Consider the following 18,441-nt stretch of genomic DNA (forward strand, 5'->3'; position numbering starts at 1 on the left):
TCTGTCACCATTGAAGTAACGAGGGTTCGACACAGGGGTGGATTCACATTAAAAAGTATATATTTAGGGTGTACAGAGAGCAGTCCTGACCGGCAAAGTCAGAGGCACAAACAGCAACTGCTGACAGTATGACGCTCGTGCATCAGGCTTGTGCCCTCACCCAACACTCTAAATGACATCAGCCTTCTTCACACTCTACCCGCATCACCACACTATACATAATTCTATATGTCAACAAACTAGCCAAATTAGCCAACTTTTACCTGCATGCCATAAAGAAATTGAAATCACTCTTATCCCATGTGCTTCTAAAATCAACATGTCATACCTTAATTCTCTCTTGGCTTGAGTTTGGCTCGCAGTCTTAGAGGGGACCCTGCAAACTGTCTTACATGCCACTGCGAGACTTGTCTTGTATACTAGAAAATGTGGCCACATTACGCATACCCATGCTGAGTTGCATTGGCTGTCCATTGAAGCTAGAATAAAGGTCAAGCTGGGATGTCTGACTTACAAAGATGTTCACCTCATCTCTCCACCCTACGTTGCTTTCACGCTAAAACATTTGCAGCGTGCCAGAGCTCACTTTCAAAAACACACATGCTCAGCAGCAATCCGCCTCAGTTGCTGCCTCTCTCCTATGCAATTCACTATCAGCTGACCTAAGAGATGCTCCTCTAATGGATACCTACCAGTTGCCTTGTTATGAATATCCTTGGGGCTGGGGCCGGGACGAATGTCTGTATCATTGTCATGCCTAGAAGTCGTTATCCCATGGTATTGTATGCAAACTTTCATAAAGAAATGTAAAAAAAATTAGGAATATCTTTGGACAATGTTTATTTGTTGACTGGTCTAAATGTTTTCTCAACTGATAGATACCTGTTACTAAGTTATTACAGATAATGTTTTTGTAGGCTCTATGCCTTGATTGCTCTTTGCAGAACACACCATACCTTTCGGTGCTCTTTGCTGTAAACAATTAGCCGCAACTGTGAGGCAAGTGGTGTAAAGAGTCATGATAAACAAGTGAAACTGTACAAAGTATACTGTGCGAGTAACTTGCTTGGGAGTGGGAGCACTGCTCTGTGGCTCTGACTGAGCAGCAAAGCCTGAGCTCCTGAGGTAGCTAAACCCCCCACGGTTAACATCAGTAGATGCAACCAGACTTATGCTGACAGCACAGGCGCACAGCCATTCACTGAAGTACATTAGAATATTCTTCTGCATCTGATTTGTTCTTTTTTAATATGATTAATGAAAACTGCGTGTCAACTCTGAAACTATGCGTAGAATTATGGCAGTCCCAGACATAGAAAAAAAGCACAACAATAGCATTTTTTTAGTGGGAGATATTATTTCAACTGCAAATGCAACTATGTGTGGTGTGTTTTCAGAGTTGGAGTATCATATTGTATATGGGTTGTATTATTGAATTACTTTTTTCTAACTACAATTTTGCTTCATTAACTGTGCCAGCAGGGCTTCTATAAAAACGGGATGAATAGTCCAATTGCACAGAACCTCAACACCAGAAGAATGAGTGCTCAACACAAAGACTGAACAGAGTTCAGAGTAGGTTAGACAGTCGGCCAATTCTTTGTGCAATTTGAGAATGTTTAAAGGCGATAAACTCAGGAATTTGTTGTTGATAATGTATTATGACATTACGACTGTATCTTGTATGATTTTATGCATTGTTGTGAGAAAAGGCTTGATGATATGCGTGTTTTCATTTTGCAGATGGTTTGGTAAATTGGACTAAAACAAAAACACCGTAGCCCATTTTTGAACCAATTCCACATAACCGTATTCCGTTAATTTATTTATTTTTTGGTTAATATTGTTGTATTTCACGTTTTGTAAATTGAGCAGGAAATGTTTCTATTTCTGTATTATCATAGTGCAAAACAAGTACAATCATTATATTCTAATTGACTGTGTCCTCCTCAGAAAATTCAATTCACCCTGAACTGACAATCACTGCAATACGATAGCTGCATTTAATCAATTAAAACACACATCTCTCAGAAGGGGCACCTTCATTTGCTGGCCACTTCAGTGGCATGAGTGAACCAGGCAGTTGCAGGAATATTTTTCTGTGTCCTCTCTGAGCGGATTCCTGATCTCACAACTTTCTCCCAAGTTGTAATAATTTCTACTGACTGCGCCCTCTTTTCGAGTCTTCTTTCTGCATGTCTAGCCTCTTTCTGAATATGACATACATTTTCCATGACTTTGAACATAGGCTGCTGCCTACAGTTATGGATTTCTCACCCCGATTCTGTTTACCAGCTTAAAACATTTTAGAAGGCTGTTCTATAAGACACAAAATACAAGAAAACTATTGAGGAAAGTGACCAAGTATGCAATTGTGCTTTGTGAAGATACAATATTCGCTGTAAGAATTACCATGACTGCCATAAGTGCCTCCTATGCTTGCATGACTGATCCAGCTACATGCCAGTAACAGCTTTGGTGCCTAGGGATGAGTTGTCGGGGATCTACACTTACCACCGTCGGTTCTCCACCAGCTTCTGGCAGGTATTTGGTTACTCATAATGAACTTACATCACAAGACAAACCGTGGGGACCTCAAAATAAAGCCCATGAGCAGCCAGATTAAGTTTCATATTAAAACACAAACCAGTCTACCAAATGGGCAGTTTTGGATGACACTTGTGGGTCTATACTTTCCAGGTGCCCGAGGTCACCAGGTATGGAAGGAGGCCAAACCCTGTATCTGTGTAGCTTGATAATAGCAGGTAATCTGTTGGCAAACTTAAATATGTGGTACAGACAGGAGGTTTGATGCAACAGAAATCAGAAGCAGGCATGTGTTGCCTGCACTTACCCTCTTCCCTCATGCCAGTCAAGGAATACATGCCTTCTAAAAAGAAATATAGTACAGCCAGAGCTGTATTTGCAGACACGGTGGGGAAAAACTGGCAGGGCAAATTAAATAAAACATCTTGCACTGTTCAATGTATAGCACTGACAATTCAGTGTTAAATTAAAATGTAAATGTAGCTGCAGTAGAAGCTGTTTGGGTAAAAAGGAAAAACAAGCATTAGCGTAGCCAATCGGTCTCGGTAATGGGAGTGCCTAATTTGGGCCCTGCAAAAAGCACTTTATTATTGAAACTACTTGAGTTTGGTTTTTATTATTGAAACTACTTGAGTTTGGTTGTCCTGCAAAAATTGCATTGGTGTCACTTCATTTATGAAAAACGTGATTTATATTCCAACGAATATGTTTAAACATTGACTAAAATAACTCCTGCTTTGAAGTTAATAGCTTCAATTCCCAGGACCGAAGCATGGCGGTTTCGATCAAGTACAGTCAACTGGCAACTTTCAACATATAGACCCCTGATCCGCTCGGCAGAGGTAGCGGACTTCAAGGCACTCTGCCGGGTAGCGCACATGGGTCCTCTTCGGAGTACCATGACCAAAGCACTCGGACCATGCTCATTAGGAGCTTATTCCATGAAATTCACTGATGTTACTGAACGAGGTAGGTACTGGTATTACAGTGAGTTCCGCCACTATGGTGAAGAATACTCACCAAGGATCCCGCCCAGAAGGGACCTGCTGAGGCACAGTGTTCCAAAGCAGAGTGCCACTGTGCAGCAGCCCAGGTTGACCAGCAGCGTCCTTGCTTGCAGCAGTTATGCAGAGGCGAGTACTGGGACAATGAGAGGGGGCAGCGTTGGAGGCTGCAGGTCCCTGGCACAGGAGGAGGAAGCAGTGGCTGCAGCCCCAGTGGGCGCAGCCATTGGGCAAAGAGGAGCCAGGCAGCAGCACGGAATTAAAAATAATAATAAGGCGCTCATCGCTAATGAATGCACCAGCTCTCCTAATGTTTGGCGGGACTGGTCACCATTAAAAAAAAAAAAAAGTAGTCCTGAAAGAATGGATAAAAATGGCCGCTGTGTGTGTTTAAAAGTAGTTGGGTGGTACTATCAGAGAGGGCTAAACACCTAAAGAGGCATGTCGTATGCATGCCCTTGACAAATGGGGAAACGAAAAATGGAGCAACAATGGAGCCGACAAATGGGAAACCTATGGGTGGGCCGTAAGCACACAAAGTAGATAGAGCATGTTTCTTCGAGAGAGCACATGCGCGCCGTCTAGAACAGATATCTAAAAACTAGGGTTCAGTCACTATCACACTTATTGTGTCAGTCATTTTGGATGATGTAATGTCTTTGGAAATGCAGCACGCTTTTCCATTTTCTGACTGTAAATTCTAAACACAGATTTTAGAAAACATAGAGCCAGTATTGTATATGCATACAAAATTAGGTTACAAAAGTCCATGGTTTTAAGAAAGTGAAAATGAATATACAGAAAACGTCTGATTAGTCCTTGAGATAGTTTTACAGCAGAAGCCAGAATTCACTTCAGTTTAAGGAGAAGAGAATAAGAGTCCAATTTTACAAACGTATAGTGGTCACAAAGTGAATGTGCTATAAAAGGTGTTAATAACATGACTGTTTTGAATTGCTCACTCATCCAACTCTTCGTTTTACAATTCTACACATAGCCAATGACAGAATATGAAAGTAGATGAGAACGTTTTTTCATCACATAACATCACAGCTGCCCATTTTTTCAGCACCCCACGCCCTGAGAATGAGTGGCCTTGAACTCTGCAGACCGAAGGCCAGTAAACATCACTTTATGTACACATTTTTTTTTAAAGTGCAATAAATATAATAATGATTTATTTCTTAGCGAGCAGCTCAAAGTTCTCATTGACTTTAAGATCAATTGCTTTGCAAAGCAGTCCACGGGATTCTGGAGTATAGTTCACAAGCAGACAAGCGTCATGGACTATTGCAGCGTGACACATCTGAAAAAAGTTAATTTTCATCCAAGAATAGATGTGAGGTTAAAGTTGTTCCTGAAATCATATTTTGGAGAAGTCTTGGTCACCAGTAATTTAATAAATGTCTATAGTGACACTGCTTTCTAATGCAAAGTCTTCATGTGTCACTACATATTACTGGTGTCCGTGACCTACAGCACAACACTCTGAAAACTTCTGCATGGCTCTTCCTGCAAAGTTCACCTTCCCTCTTTCCTTTCTGATCGTTGTATACTCATAGGCCTTGAGTTTGCTGTAATAATCTGAGAATTTATTGTAAAGAATTGAAATGGGCATTCCATTTAAAATAATCCCGAAAGAAATGCACAGGAAAGCAAAGAGTCGGCCAAGGTGCGTTTCTGGGTACGTGTCGCCATAGCCCACAGTAGAGATGCTGACCTGAAAAGGAAACAAATTTGATATGTGTTAGTGTTCAAGCAGAATAAATAAAGTGCCTTTAAGTTATTCATACCTCACTGTGGAAGTGTACCCTGCGAAGCATAGGGTCACTCAATTCTGTTCAGTTTCACTCACTTACAATCTATAGAGTCAATTTCCTGCCAAACTGTTTGAAGTGAAAACATACATATTTCAAGCCCTGATACAAAAGTTAAATGCAATATCTCAAATACTTATTAAACATTAAGGTATTTTCCTAATTAGTTCTTCTAATAAAATGTAATGTCAAACCTAGCTTAGAATTCGATGAGCACTGATTTGGACATCAGTTCTAACCAAGTGATTTTCTCCTTATATTTACCATATTTTACTTAGAAGTGGCTGTTTTTTTTTCAGTTTGTTTTTAGGTCGAGCCTAGAGTCAGCGAGCATGCGCTGCTCTGCAAGGCATGCTCTTATTCGGAATATGGATTCAAGGACCTCCTATCTTTTCAATTGGCTCTTGTTAATGCCCTTCAGTAAATACCTGATTTTCATTGGTGGATATGATTAGTCACTCCTTTTGCTCTTTCAGACTTTCCCAGGAGACTTCCCCTGTTACAAGTCCTGAAACGTTATGGCATTTTTGGCACACTTTTTGTTTCATTAGTCTGGCCCACCCTGCTCAGCTGTGTCCAGTCACTGCCTCCAGTCTGTAGTGTTGGACCACAGGCCTAGAAATAATGGGGGCCACAACACACGTGTCTTCAACTGGTGGCTAGAACACTGCTTGCCACGCCCGGTGTCCCGGGCTCTTTATTTGCTTATACCACGTGTCCTCTCCCTGGACGTCAGGCACGTCCACAGGAGGCACGCTCGCAGGGGGAACATGCTTTCACTTTGGCCAGGGACCCCCACGACAGTGGAAGGGTCCACCTGGCAACACTACATTCCTCCTTTACCCACGAATAGAAAAACTTGAGAAACAACAATAAACATAGCGACCATGGCCACACATTTCTTTAGAGTCTCTAAACACAGTCTCTGCCGGTTTCTAGACACAACATCAACACAGAACAGGCTTACTTGGTCTAGGCGCAGCTCACTTCGGCTTCGGGAGATGACAGCGGGCCACAAAGTCTCGGTACCTCTGGGATGGCTGCGGGCAGGGGCGTAGGTGGTACCTGCTTTGGCTGCGCCCATCAGGAGGGGTGAGACGCATATCCTCCGAACAGTCTGCGCCTGCTCTGTGGGGGCGGTTCTGTGTCTCTTGCGACTCCTGACCTCCTTGGGCTGAGGCGGTCGGGGCGCTCACCTCTTCTTCGGCGCTGCGGGGAGTCCTTCCTGCTGCCGCTGGTTCTTGTTCCGTGGCCTCCCTGGGGCTCGTGTGTGCCATTGGCCCGTCATCTTCCTGCTCAGGACCCTCTTCCTCTCCACCGTCCGGGACCTTCTTGAAGAACGATACGTTTCTCGTGACTTCTTCACCATTCCTGGCCGCCGTGACCAGGGTTCCACAGACTCGCGTGACAGTCCAAGGGTCCAACTCGAAAGGCAGTCGGAACTTTCCCCCGGGGTGGCGGTCTTTCACTAGCACCCGGTCCCCCACTTGGATGGGGCTGTCAGCCGCTCTCCTTCTCCGTGATGCTTCGCAATTAGTTTTTGTCCTTTGTTCCATGGACCGGTTGGGTGGGGTTGGTGCTGACGCCCACCGGGGATGGTGCGGAATAGTGTCGGTGACTGTTCGGCCAAAACAGAGGCGGCTCGGAGAAACCCCCGTGGTGCAGTGGGGCGTCACTCGGTACTCCCGTAGAAATTGATAGAGGGCTAGTTCTATGCTCTGGCCATCTGCCAGTGCGATTTGAATTGTCTTGTTTAAAGTCCTCATAGTCTCTCGACTTCTCCATTGGCTTGCGGCCACCTTGGGGTTATGCGTCGGTGTTTGATGCTGTGTGACTGCAGGTACTCTGCCAGCTCGGTGCCATTGAACGGGGGCCCATTGTCCGTGCGCAGCTCCCCGATGAGGCCGTGGGTGGCAAGTATCTTTTCCAACTTGGGGACCACTTCCGCAGCGGCTGTTGAGGACAGGAGCTCCACCTCGGGGTATCGCGAGAAATCGTCCACTACTACCAGCATGTACTTCCCTCCGGGGAGGCTGCCGAAGTCTGCGCTGGCTCGCTCCCATGGAGCCGCTGGGCCTTCCTCAGTGATTACAGGTGCTGGAGGGTTGGGTAGGCTGGTCGCTAGGCACACGGGACACCGCTGGACGATTGTTTCCACCACCCTGTCGAGGCCGGGGAACCAGAGCTTGCTCCGGAGGCGGTTCTTCGATTTCACGATGCCTTGGTGCGCACCGTGCGCTAGAAGGGCTGCCTGTTGGGTGAGGCAGCTAGGTAGTACCAGACGGGGCCCTCTCAGGAGGCATCCTTCCGGGGATACGGACAGTTCGTTCCGAACTTGATGTAGGGCTTTAAGGGTTGCTTGGGCATCCGACGTGCGGAACGACGCTGGGCTTTGGAGGTCCTTCCAGTTGCCAGACATGACGGCTTGGATGGCAATCTGGAGACAGTCATTATCTTTGGTGGCTCGCGCCACTTCCTCTAGAGAGATCGGTAGTGGCCGTGACCTTTCGACGATCATCCTGACAAACTCCTCCGTGGCTGCGGCTTCAGCTGCCTCTGAGTCCGTGACAGGACGTGCGTGCCTCGACAGAAAGTCAGCAGGGTTCCGGGTGCCTGGTCGATACTCCACCGTGAACTGGAATTCCTGGAGTTGGAGCACCCAATTCTCGATGCGTGGCGGGGGGCGAGTGGAGGATCCCTGGAACAGTGGGACTAGAGGTTTGTGGTCCGTGATGACCACAAAAGGGTGCCCATACAGGTAGATGTGGAAATGCCGGCATCCCCATAGGATGGCGATGGCCTCGCGTTCAATTTGCGAGTACCGCTGCTCTGTTGGTGTGAGGGTCCTGCTCGCGTATGCAATGGGGGCCCACTCCCCGCATGCTTGTCGTTGGGTCAGCACGGCCCCTAGGCCCGTCGGGCTGGCGTCCACCACGAGTTGTGACTCATTACGGGGGTCAAAGTAGGCCAGGGTGGTGTCGGCCGAGAGCGCCGCCTTGGTCTTCTGAAACGCCTCTTGCTGTGCCGGGCCCCACTCCCAGGTGGCAGCCGCCTTGGTGAGGTCCCGGAGGGGGCCGGTGAGGTCGGACAGGTCCTTGATGAACCTCCCGCAGTAGGTGACCATCCCCAGGAAACTGCGGACCGCGGTCACCGACGTGGGGGCTGGAGCAGCGTGAATGTCCTTGACCTTTTCTGGATCCGGCCCAATTCCGTGGTCTGAGAACCGGTAGCCAAAGAAACTGATGTCCTTGCGTAGGAAGTCGCATTTTTCTCGGTGGAGGGTCAACCCTTGCTCTTGGAGTCGGGTGAACACGGCCTGGAGGCGTTGGATGTGCTCGTCCAAAGTCGGTGCGTGGACCAAAATGTCGTCACTGACATTCAGAACTCCCTCGAGTCCCTGTAGTACGTTCTGGATGATGTTTTGGAACACCTCCGCGGCACTCGAGATTCCAAAGTTGAGCCGGGTGTAGCGCCAGAGGCCTGCATGTGTTGAGAAGGTGGTGATTGAACGCGAATCCGGGTGCAGGGGAATCTGGTGGTATCCTGACCTCAAGTCCATCTTGGAGAACCACTTTGAGCCGGACAGCTCTCCGACTATCTCATCAATAGTTGGCGTCAGGTGGCGTTCGCGCTTGATGGCGTGGTTGGGGATGCGCATGTCCACGCATATTCGCACCGCGTCCGGCTGCTTCAGTTTCTTTGCCACCACGATTGGCGACACCCACGGGGTGGGCCCGCTTACCCTCTCAATGATGCCAGCCCGCTCAAGTACTCTCAGTTCTGCTTCCACCTTGGGTCGCAGGTGGAATGCAATACGTCAGTGCCGGAGGGCCACCGGGGCGACCGACTTGTCTATGTGGAGGTGAATAGCAGGTCCTTTCAGGCAGCCTATCCCTTCGAATAGAGATGTGTGGTTCCGAACTAGGTGGTCGAGGCTGCTGGCTTGGACGGTGAGTGCGAAGTGGATCAACCCGAGGTCTTGGGCTGTTCGACAACCAAGCAGGAATCCTGATCCCTCTTGCGACACATAGATCTTGGTCTGTAGTCGAGTGGCATCATGGGACAGGTCCGTCCGGAACATCCCGCACAGGCGGAGTGGGCGGCTGGTGCCGTAGGCGTACACCTGTACCCTCGTGGGATGGAGCGCCGGGGCATTCTCTAGCGTCCGGTATACGCTGGCAGCCATCAGGTTGATTGATGCGCCTGTGTCGATCAGGGCCGCCACAGCTTGGTCCCGTACGTTGACTGTGCACATGGGTTCTGTGGATGGAGAGGTCGCCAGGGTGTGTAGAACTCTCACGACATGGACAGAGGCCACGTCCGCTTCATCGTCATCCATGTCGCTGCTGGTGGATGTGCTCGGTAGCGGCTCTACCTGCCTAACCCTCCTGGGCGGGCCACTCTGTTTCTTCCGGGGTGCCGACAGACACACGCTCGCAAAGTGGTTGGCCTTTCCGCATGCGCTGCATACTTTGCCGTGTGCTGGGCACGCTCCTCTGTGGGGCGTCGCTCCTCCGCACCACGCGCGGCCGGGGGGTGCTTGCGCCGGTCTTGGGTTCCTCCGCCGAGGCTGCTTTGAGTTGTTCTCTCCAGCGTCAGTCTTGAGGGCGCACACTGGCTCTGTCTTGATCGCGACTGTCGGCTTTGGCTCCATGTGGGCGGCACGTGCTTTAGACAACTCCTTTGACCGCCCGAGCGCAAGGATGTCCCGCATGGGCATGTTGTCCGTTTCTAACACCCTCTCGCGCAACTTTGATGACGCGCACCCTTGTATGAATTGGGCGCGGATCTCGTCGTCTACGTCGGGGAGTGTGCATGTGCTGGCTAGCTTCTTTAGTCTGGCGTGAAAAACATCCACCGACTCCTCCGGGAGTTGGCGGGCTTGGCGCAGTAAGAATCGCTCATAGTCGGCACTCGCAAATGGCTCAAAGTATCCAGTGATAGCGTCGCGCAGCGTGGCATACGTCCTGGGCGGGCCAGTCTCCGTCACGTCCTTCGATATGTCGTGGATCGCCTCACCTCCTAAGTGTAACAGCATGGCGCGCTGTCGCTCTGCCGCGATTTCCGCCGCCACGAAGTAGTTCTCGAGTCGTTCCACCCATTTCCTCCACCGTGCCGCCTGCGACGGGGGTGTGCCAGTGACTGCAAACGGCTCCAGGGGGGGCACGGTGGCCATGGTTGTCGTGGACGGGCGCAGCAGCGGGGGTAGGCTCACCTTCACTCTTTCGGGGCCGGCTCACTCGTCTTCCGAGCGTCGTGTACTGACCCTCTGGGGCCTTCCTGGCATCCAGGGGTGTCCTGGGAGGCAGGAGGGGCAAGTCCAGGCAGCAGAACTGCCAAAAACGGGTCTCACGCGAGATGCGTGAGAAACGGCAAGGCTGGAGCACCCGGTGCACGCGAGATGCGTGGGAAACGGCAGGCGGGTCCGATGTTCCGCACGTGCAGGCTCCGCGGGCTCAGAAGCTTCTCGGGCAGCCCGGAGGCAGGCGCTGGAGGCCGAGGGGCAGCGGAGGGCCCTGCTAGGCGGAGGATGGGCGCAGCACGGCTGGGCACAAGGTAGGTGGTGCGAGGGCAGCTGGGGGCCACGCTGCGGGCACCACTCCTCACGAGGTGAGGAAAGCAAAGTCGCTCCTTGGGCAAGAGCGCAGCGAGGCGGTGCACGCGATGGGGTGGCGAGACCACCTCGTCGCCAGTGCAGTGTTGGACCACAGGCCTAGAAATAATGGGGGCCACAACACACGTGTCTCCAACTGGTGGCTAGAACACTGCTTGCCACGCCCGGTGTCCCGGGCTCTTTATTTGCTTATACCACGTGTCCTCTCCCTGGACGTCAGGCACGTCCACAGGAGGCACGCTCGCAGGGGGAACATGCTTTCACTTTGGCCAGGGACCCCCACGACAGTGGAAGGGTCCACCTGGCAACACTACACAGTCAAGCTCCTCTGCTGACAGCCGTTCTCGGCACATTACCGCATGCCTCTGGCCGGATCTTCCTCGTTATCAGACCCACTGTAAGCGGACTGCCGTTCTGTAGTATTTGGAGGGCAGTATTGCCATGCCAATGTCAGGATTCGAACTAGGTTCCTCAGGTCCGAAGTCGGCAGCTCTGGAGGTTAGGCCAAAGCCTCTTTCCTAACAAATATAGTGCAATATATATCCGTGAAAATTAACATCTCCCTTCTTATCTAAACATTACGAAATCACATTACTTTGACTGTTTACTCATAGCGATGACGCCTTTCACTAACTTTACACTTCACTGCAGAAAGTCATCCGCCCTTTAACCTTTTACCACAATGGCGGACGTCCTGAACACCACTGCAGATGCTGAAAAGGAACTACAGCTAATATCCTCACTGTAAATGACTCTTTTCGGGTTTCACGCCACGAAGGGCGTTCTGTTACCTTTGGTTTCTCCTTGCACATTGTGAGGAGCACCATCTATCCTTGCTCACACTCGGCATCGGCAAAAGAAACAAAAGCAGTCTTCCACACTTGTTGTACGTGAGGTCTGAACAGAGCGCGTTTAGGCATCTGTTGCATGCTTATTTAAATGCCCAGTCTCTCTGAAGCAGGGGGTTTCTTGTTTCTATTCCACAGAAATAACTCACCCTACCGGTGAGCAGATCCCAAGAGCGGACACAAGGCAGCACAGTCACACGCCACCCACAGTGAGCAGTAAATATTCAATAACCTTAGTGGTTTTTTTCATTTGCTTATTTTAACCTTTTATTGGGTTTTAATCCTCCTTCTGATCACCTTTGTTCTGCATTTACCAAGTGTTCACACTCTGCAGTTTCAGATTTTCAATTATTGCACAACATTCTAATATTGTTTTAGCTTTTGGATTCTCTGTTTAGTTTTTCTTGCTTTGCATTTTAGATTTTCAGAGTACCTCTATGTTCCTGTGGTTTCTTCCCTCTAAAAATCTCTCCTTTGTCCACACTTTGTGCCCACTTTTGTTTGGTCTTTGCCTCTTTGTGTTTCTATTCTGTATTTATTCATGGATTGTTGGCGTGCTTGCCTTGTGCAGTTTCTTACTATGTGCCGGAATCCTTCTAACTGGAGTTGTGGAATCTTTCATAACGTTTGAGATAAAAACACTATGTACCTAGTTCTGATCATTAGTTAGTTTACAAACGCCCTTCCTTATTACTGAATGCACAATAGCAATCGATTATGGGTTTTGCACAGCTAATAACACAATGATGGTAAAGTTTCTTCCAACAGGTTGGTGGTCACTGCTGCTACTTGTTTATGCCGCATTCAGCTCCACTAACCCCGTTAGACTTGGATCTGACCACTCCCTCCTTTCCAAAATCATTCCTGTGCCCCTGGTTTGATGTAATTTTTTGGCTCCAACATGTTTTCCAAGAGCCAGTGGCAGGAAACAAAAGCAGAAAGGCGGAGTCGAAAACACAGACAGAAGCAGGTCTCACACAGTCGATGTGAAACTTTTTGGCATACTTGCCGCCACCTTGGGTTAACCCCTAAATGTGGAAAGGGAACGATTTGATGTTATGCCGATAAACCCCAGCATTGTGTCTGCCAACCGCTATTCAGGATGTGCTCCCTACTCCCTATTCTCTCCCACCACCAAGTTTTGTATCTGCCTAATACAATTCCTCTCTTCTTTGTATTTTTACCCAGTTCACTGTTTCTGATCTGTTTTATTTTTTTAATCATCTAACTGAATGGCTTATCACACCGCCTGCTAACCTAACCCTTTTGCCTACTGTACTTGGAGCGCCAAATAAGTCTTAACCCCTGCTTTATGGGGACCTATAGAGTGCTTGACTGGAGTAGTCTGATTACCCACAGATATCTTTTTTATCTCAGTTCCTCTTACCCGTTTTTCATTTACTGTTTTGTCTGCCCTTGAGCCATAGTTATGCCTCAGCTTTTTGCTTTTAGTGCACTGACTGGCTATATCGTGCCTTTTCCATGTTAAACAAGCATTTGCAATGCAATAGGTCTTGCATTACTGAAAGTCTGAGAGATTGGCGTTGCACATAATAATGTTTGTTAAAAAAAATTCTTTGTTAACAAATATCCCGCAGTAGCATATGTAAGGGTGCAAAGCCTTATGTGGCTAATAGAGGTCCCTTTACAACCCCACAGGGACAGCTAGTAACAGCCTGTAGTACTGCACCCTTTTCTTGCTTTGTGGATTTTATTTTATTACTTATGCTACTGCTGGGATATTTTTTAACAAAAAAAACCTAACAAACATTATCATTTGCAATGCTAATAGCTCAAACCTTCAGTAAAGTGAGACTTATTGCATTGCAAATGATTGTTAAAATATGTATATTTATTGTGCAGGCTCTTTTTCAGTGTTACTCACAATTGTAATATAACTTGTTAGGCTACTCTCATACGGGTGTGTGTTACACTTCTGGAGGTATAAGGCACCAGGTAACTTCTCTTGTTTGACACCGTGACCTTAGTGTGTATTTATTGTTTATTGACTGACACTAGTCAACCTGACATCTCATACAGATTTGTAATTCAGAGAGACAACCTGACACAACAGCTTAACCCCCTACTTAAATGTGTATGCAGAGTACCTTGCTAAAATCAGCATGAAGGCTAACAAGGCCACAGTTACCATAAGACTATTTTTTTAAGTAGTATTGTATTTTGTCAAATTTTGTCTGAAATTGTTTATGTTGTTGTGCAATTATAGAAATGATTGAAACGTGATCGATTTTTTTCCTTTAAAGTTGTGTTTCAAGGTCTATAAATGTTTCTTATTGCAAAGTCGTTTTATTCTAGAAATCTAACTTTTGGACACATGCCAAACAGTAGTTTATAGAAAATATATCTTCTAGAGGCACAGGGGATTAAAACCATCTTGCCATGCCACCATGGTGCATCAGGTTTCTGGAGGTCGCTTCTACGTATATGCAGTGACTGTGCAATACTTTGAAGTATCAATATATGGCTCCCAGGAGGCGATAGTGCGGAGGACACTGGCAGTGACTGAGGGTACGGATACATTCTCTGGGTCCACCCATAGGCCTAGAGGTAGGATTTCTAACTCTCTGGAGCAAGGACTCAGTAAATGTCTTAATACGAATTCGAAATCCAATTTGACTGCTATGTAATACCTGCTGCGCAATATTGCACAGGAAATGTTTCTGGTAATGAACAGTCCTACAAGATTGGTTCAGAGACACAGTGCAACACCAAACCCTCTTTCATTATTGAATAACACTTCCAACCAGGTTCCTAAAATCCTAAGCTATTTCTAGATGCTAGGCTAAATTTAAGCAGAAGCCGCAAATAGCAAGCCTGTGTTTCCAAGATTCTTTCTGTGGATGACCCAGCATACCTGTTTCCACTAGAAATACAGCAACTTAGCCATTCTCTACCACGGCATTCTCCAGAAATGACAAACCGTGCTAAGCGGAAGGCCACTTCTCTGTCCTGCTCCTGTCAGTGCCCCCGACTGGGGCTGTCTGACGCCGCAAACCGGTGTGGCCTCTGGCTTGATAGTCCTAGCGCAAAGTCCTCTAACTAACAGTCAGATACCTGGGTTTTTATAGTATCGCCGATCCTATCTTTACATTTATAAAACAAAGCTGCACTTGCAGACACTTAAATATAAACCAGAGTGAACAATTTGATGATGAAAGCGATTCACATATTGATTTTATTTTCCTATAACTAACACAAAAAAACGTGTCAGCTACCACAATATGCAGCCATGATTATATGGGGAGTCCATAAATATGCAGGCAGTCGCTGGTAGAGGGTAGGTGCTAATGAGCCGGCACCTGACACAACCCCAAAAAGGTGCGGGCATCCAGCGCACACTAGCCTTGGGAGATCCTTCCCCTAGATGTGAGGGTACTTCTTTGTTTTGGGCATATCTACAGTCAAGATTTTAACCACACAGTAGGGAACAAAGTTCTGTGGTTAGCCCAAAGATACCTCTCACTTATGTAGGTTACCATCCCTACTTTGGAACCCCATTTTCACGTGCACTATCATCTCAACTGTTAGGTCCTGAAGAAATGCCACTGATCACTTAGACAAAACAGGCGTGAAACATGTCGACCTTTTAATAGTTACTTGGGCACATTAAGCCTCACAGTAACTCACTTACCGTTGGGTTTTTAGTCTACCAGGGCTACCATGCGATTAAAAGTTCTTCCTCTGGATACTCCTAGGCAGTTTTAATTTTTAGCATCTTTCACTGCACGCACTTCACCACTTCCACCACTGGATCCACCACACACACACGCACTCACCTGACAGCTTTTCTCTTAAAAGATCTCTGTGAAAGTGACCCTTCGGGGGACCCGTCGGGCATTGCAGCGCTGGCCCGACAAGGAGAAAAGGCCCAATGAGGAAGCTTGACTTCCTTCGGGGTATGTGAGGGCTACTAAGAGGCAAGACTTAGCTCTCCCCTTCGGGATTGGATCCTTGATACTGGGGATGTACCTCTGCCTCTCTCTTTTCCTTCTTCCTCTCACTATCTACTCTACTCTTAATCTCTCCTTTTGATGAGTGGGTGACACTTTGCACCTTGTGATTTAACGTTCATTTGTGGAGCACGGACACTGTAACTTAACAGGCTCCTGTTCCCCCCCTCTCCTTTTTGACTTAGCGTCCATAAATAAAACAATAATATGTGTCAGCAAGGAAGTTATCAAACATAATGACAGCATTTCTGGGTGTGTCTAAGATCTTTACACTATCTAAAAAGAGATAAAAGACTTGAGATAAAAATAGAAGAAACAGAAGGTTCACTACAGTACCACTACAGTTGGTAAAGAAGCCGAAAGAGATGGAGCTATATATGTGGTGGAGTGAATTCACTGTTTGCAGATATCCACCAGTGCTTCTTACCATGCCTTCTGCCTTACAGATAAATGTGACATGGTGCTGGAGACTTCAGAAAACTCCACTTCTTTTGTGGTGCAGCTCCTTGCTTATTTACCTGGTGGTCTCTTGCCTCTAAATTGCCCGATGCACCTGACCTAATGTTTGAACTAACAGCTAGACAGGGTCAGAAGGAGAAGTGATAGAGTAACAGAATCTGAGGAGTTATAGAAGGTCTCGTTTGCCAGGTTTTTTGTCCCATCAAGTTTGATCAGATGCCAGGGGAAAAATGGGCGTTTGATTGAGTAATTTCTACTCCCATGGATTAAAAGCAGGCAGGGTTACCATTAACCTGTTTCTGTAACACATCTTCATGGAGACCAGTGAAAGTGAACTTTACAGGGGAAAGTTTGTCGTTGGGGTCAAGTGTCTCAATAACTTGCTAACAATAGAGGTTTTCAGTAACATGCTTGATATCGGTCTTAGAATACGAACATCAAAATAATATTTTGTATAAATGCCTATCGATTCATGAGAGATCCTGTCCCCATCATCACACCAATATGCACCAGATGGATGTTTCCCAAACAGGATATGCAGCACGTATCTGAATCGGATGCTGAAAAAGGCTTGCTTGAGTTTACACATGGCTTCAAAATTTAGGGGGAAATTTATCTCCATTTTCCACCGGGTTAGCATGACAAAAGTGATCAAACCCAGTAAAAGATATTGGGCTTTACATTCCAACGTAAATCCTGATTTGCACTGCAAAACTATCTAAAGTAAAGCAAAGTAGTGTTAGGTGCTACTTTGTGTCATGGGGTGTCCAGTGCAACCACCTATGGGTTTTGATGCCAAAGTCGTATCTACTAAAAAAAGGTCATTGTGCCATTGTTTTTGTACTAGAAGAATTCACTTCCAGTACAAGCCTATGCTTGGAAGAACATACTCCCTCGAACTGTGGTGCAAGGGTGTCTGCATTGGCACATGGCAGCCAAAAGTGTCCCAGTACAGGAGTAGAAAAACAGCACCATAATAACTATGTAAACCAAGCACTGTCTATGTCTTTCCAATATGTGTAAAGTAGTGGAGCAATTTCAGTTGAAGGTCTGCATCACGCCACAAATGTGTGGCTGTCCCCCAGAAAGTTGCAGTATAGGCTGCATAAGCGGAAGATGAGAAAAAAAGTAGTAGAAAAACAAGCCTGCCTTGCAAGGCAGGCTTGTTTTTCAAGTGCATTGTTTACCAGAACCAGTGGAGTAACAAAACTTGAGGGGGGCCCCCCTGCAATGTGCACGGAGGGGGCCCGACTCACCACCTATCACTTGTGGTGAGAGGGCCCCCTGGAGCTCGGGTCCCTCACACAGTGCAGGGGCTTATGTTATGCCACTGACCAGAGCGTGGCCTGTAGCAATTATGGGGCTGGAATAGGAAACAGGATCATGACAGACTATAACAAGCATTTACAATGCAATAGGTCTCGCAATGACATTGTTTCGAGCTATTGGCATTGTAAATGTTATTGTATTTTTTTTTCTCTTCGTGAAGCATTAATCAAATGGTGTAATGCAAAATGGCAATAGCTCACTCTGTTGTAATTGCGAAATCTATTGCATTGCATTTGTACTATAGTACATTCTTTCTCTCGAGCACAAATAGTCATTCCCCGAGGCTCCATCTTTGTTTAAGCGTTGCCCCTACAGAACTGGTACTGTGCAGCACTGCAAGCTTGGGTGAATTAAAAACTGGCACAGACATAGCAGCCAGCAAAACAGGGAGACTGCCCTTTCTAGGCGGTGAGTGGTAGAGGGGGGTCTGTAGGGGAGCACGTCGCTGGGTCAATTGGAGGGAGGGTTTTTAGAATGATCTGAATTTTATTATCAAAGAACTTGGCCTGGTTTTCGCAACAAGTTCCATGGGGGTCTGTGGGGATAGGAGGGGCTGGACATTTAAGAAGTCTGTTTATAATGGCAAAGGTCTCTCTGGGGGAATTCGCCGCTTGCTGAATTTTTGCCTCGTAATGGGCTGCCTGGACTTTCCTCGATTCTCTTCTGTAGTTGCGTATAGCTTCCCTGTAGATGAACTTGCTTTCCGCCGCAAAATCTTTCCTCCATTTTCTTTCTAAAGTTTTGCAACACTGTTTCAAATTGCGCAATTCAGCCGAGTACCAAGGCGATCTAGTGGAGCCATGCTTTTTGGTGATCCGGACCTTCGGAGAAGCGAGGACTCTGCACCAGCTT

The 18,441-nt window shown here is 47.2% G+C and overlaps 1 protein-coding gene across 1 annotated transcript in view; it reads right to left on the bottom strand.

Annotated features, from left to right (window-relative positions):
• Positions 1-1,590: 1,590 nt before the first annotated feature.
• Positions 1,591-18,441, bottom strand: part of KCNV2 (potassium voltage-gated channel modifier subfamily V member 2) — a 65,322-nt gene continuing 48,471 nt past the window's right edge. Inside the window, exon 2 of the mRNA XM_085632953.1 lies at positions 1,591-5,271. Within this exon, the coding sequence (XP_085489079.1) occupies positions 5,008-5,271 (264 nt within the window). The 3' untranslated portion in view covers positions 1,591-5,007. The remainder of the gene's footprint in view (positions 5,272-18,441) is intronic.

Source organism: Triturus cristatus, chromosome 2_1 (assembly GCF_964204655.1).
Source record: "Triturus cristatus chromosome 2_1, aTriCri1.1, whole genome shotgun sequence".
NCBI lineage: Eukaryota > Metazoa > Chordata > Amphibia > Caudata > Salamandridae > Triturus > Triturus cristatus.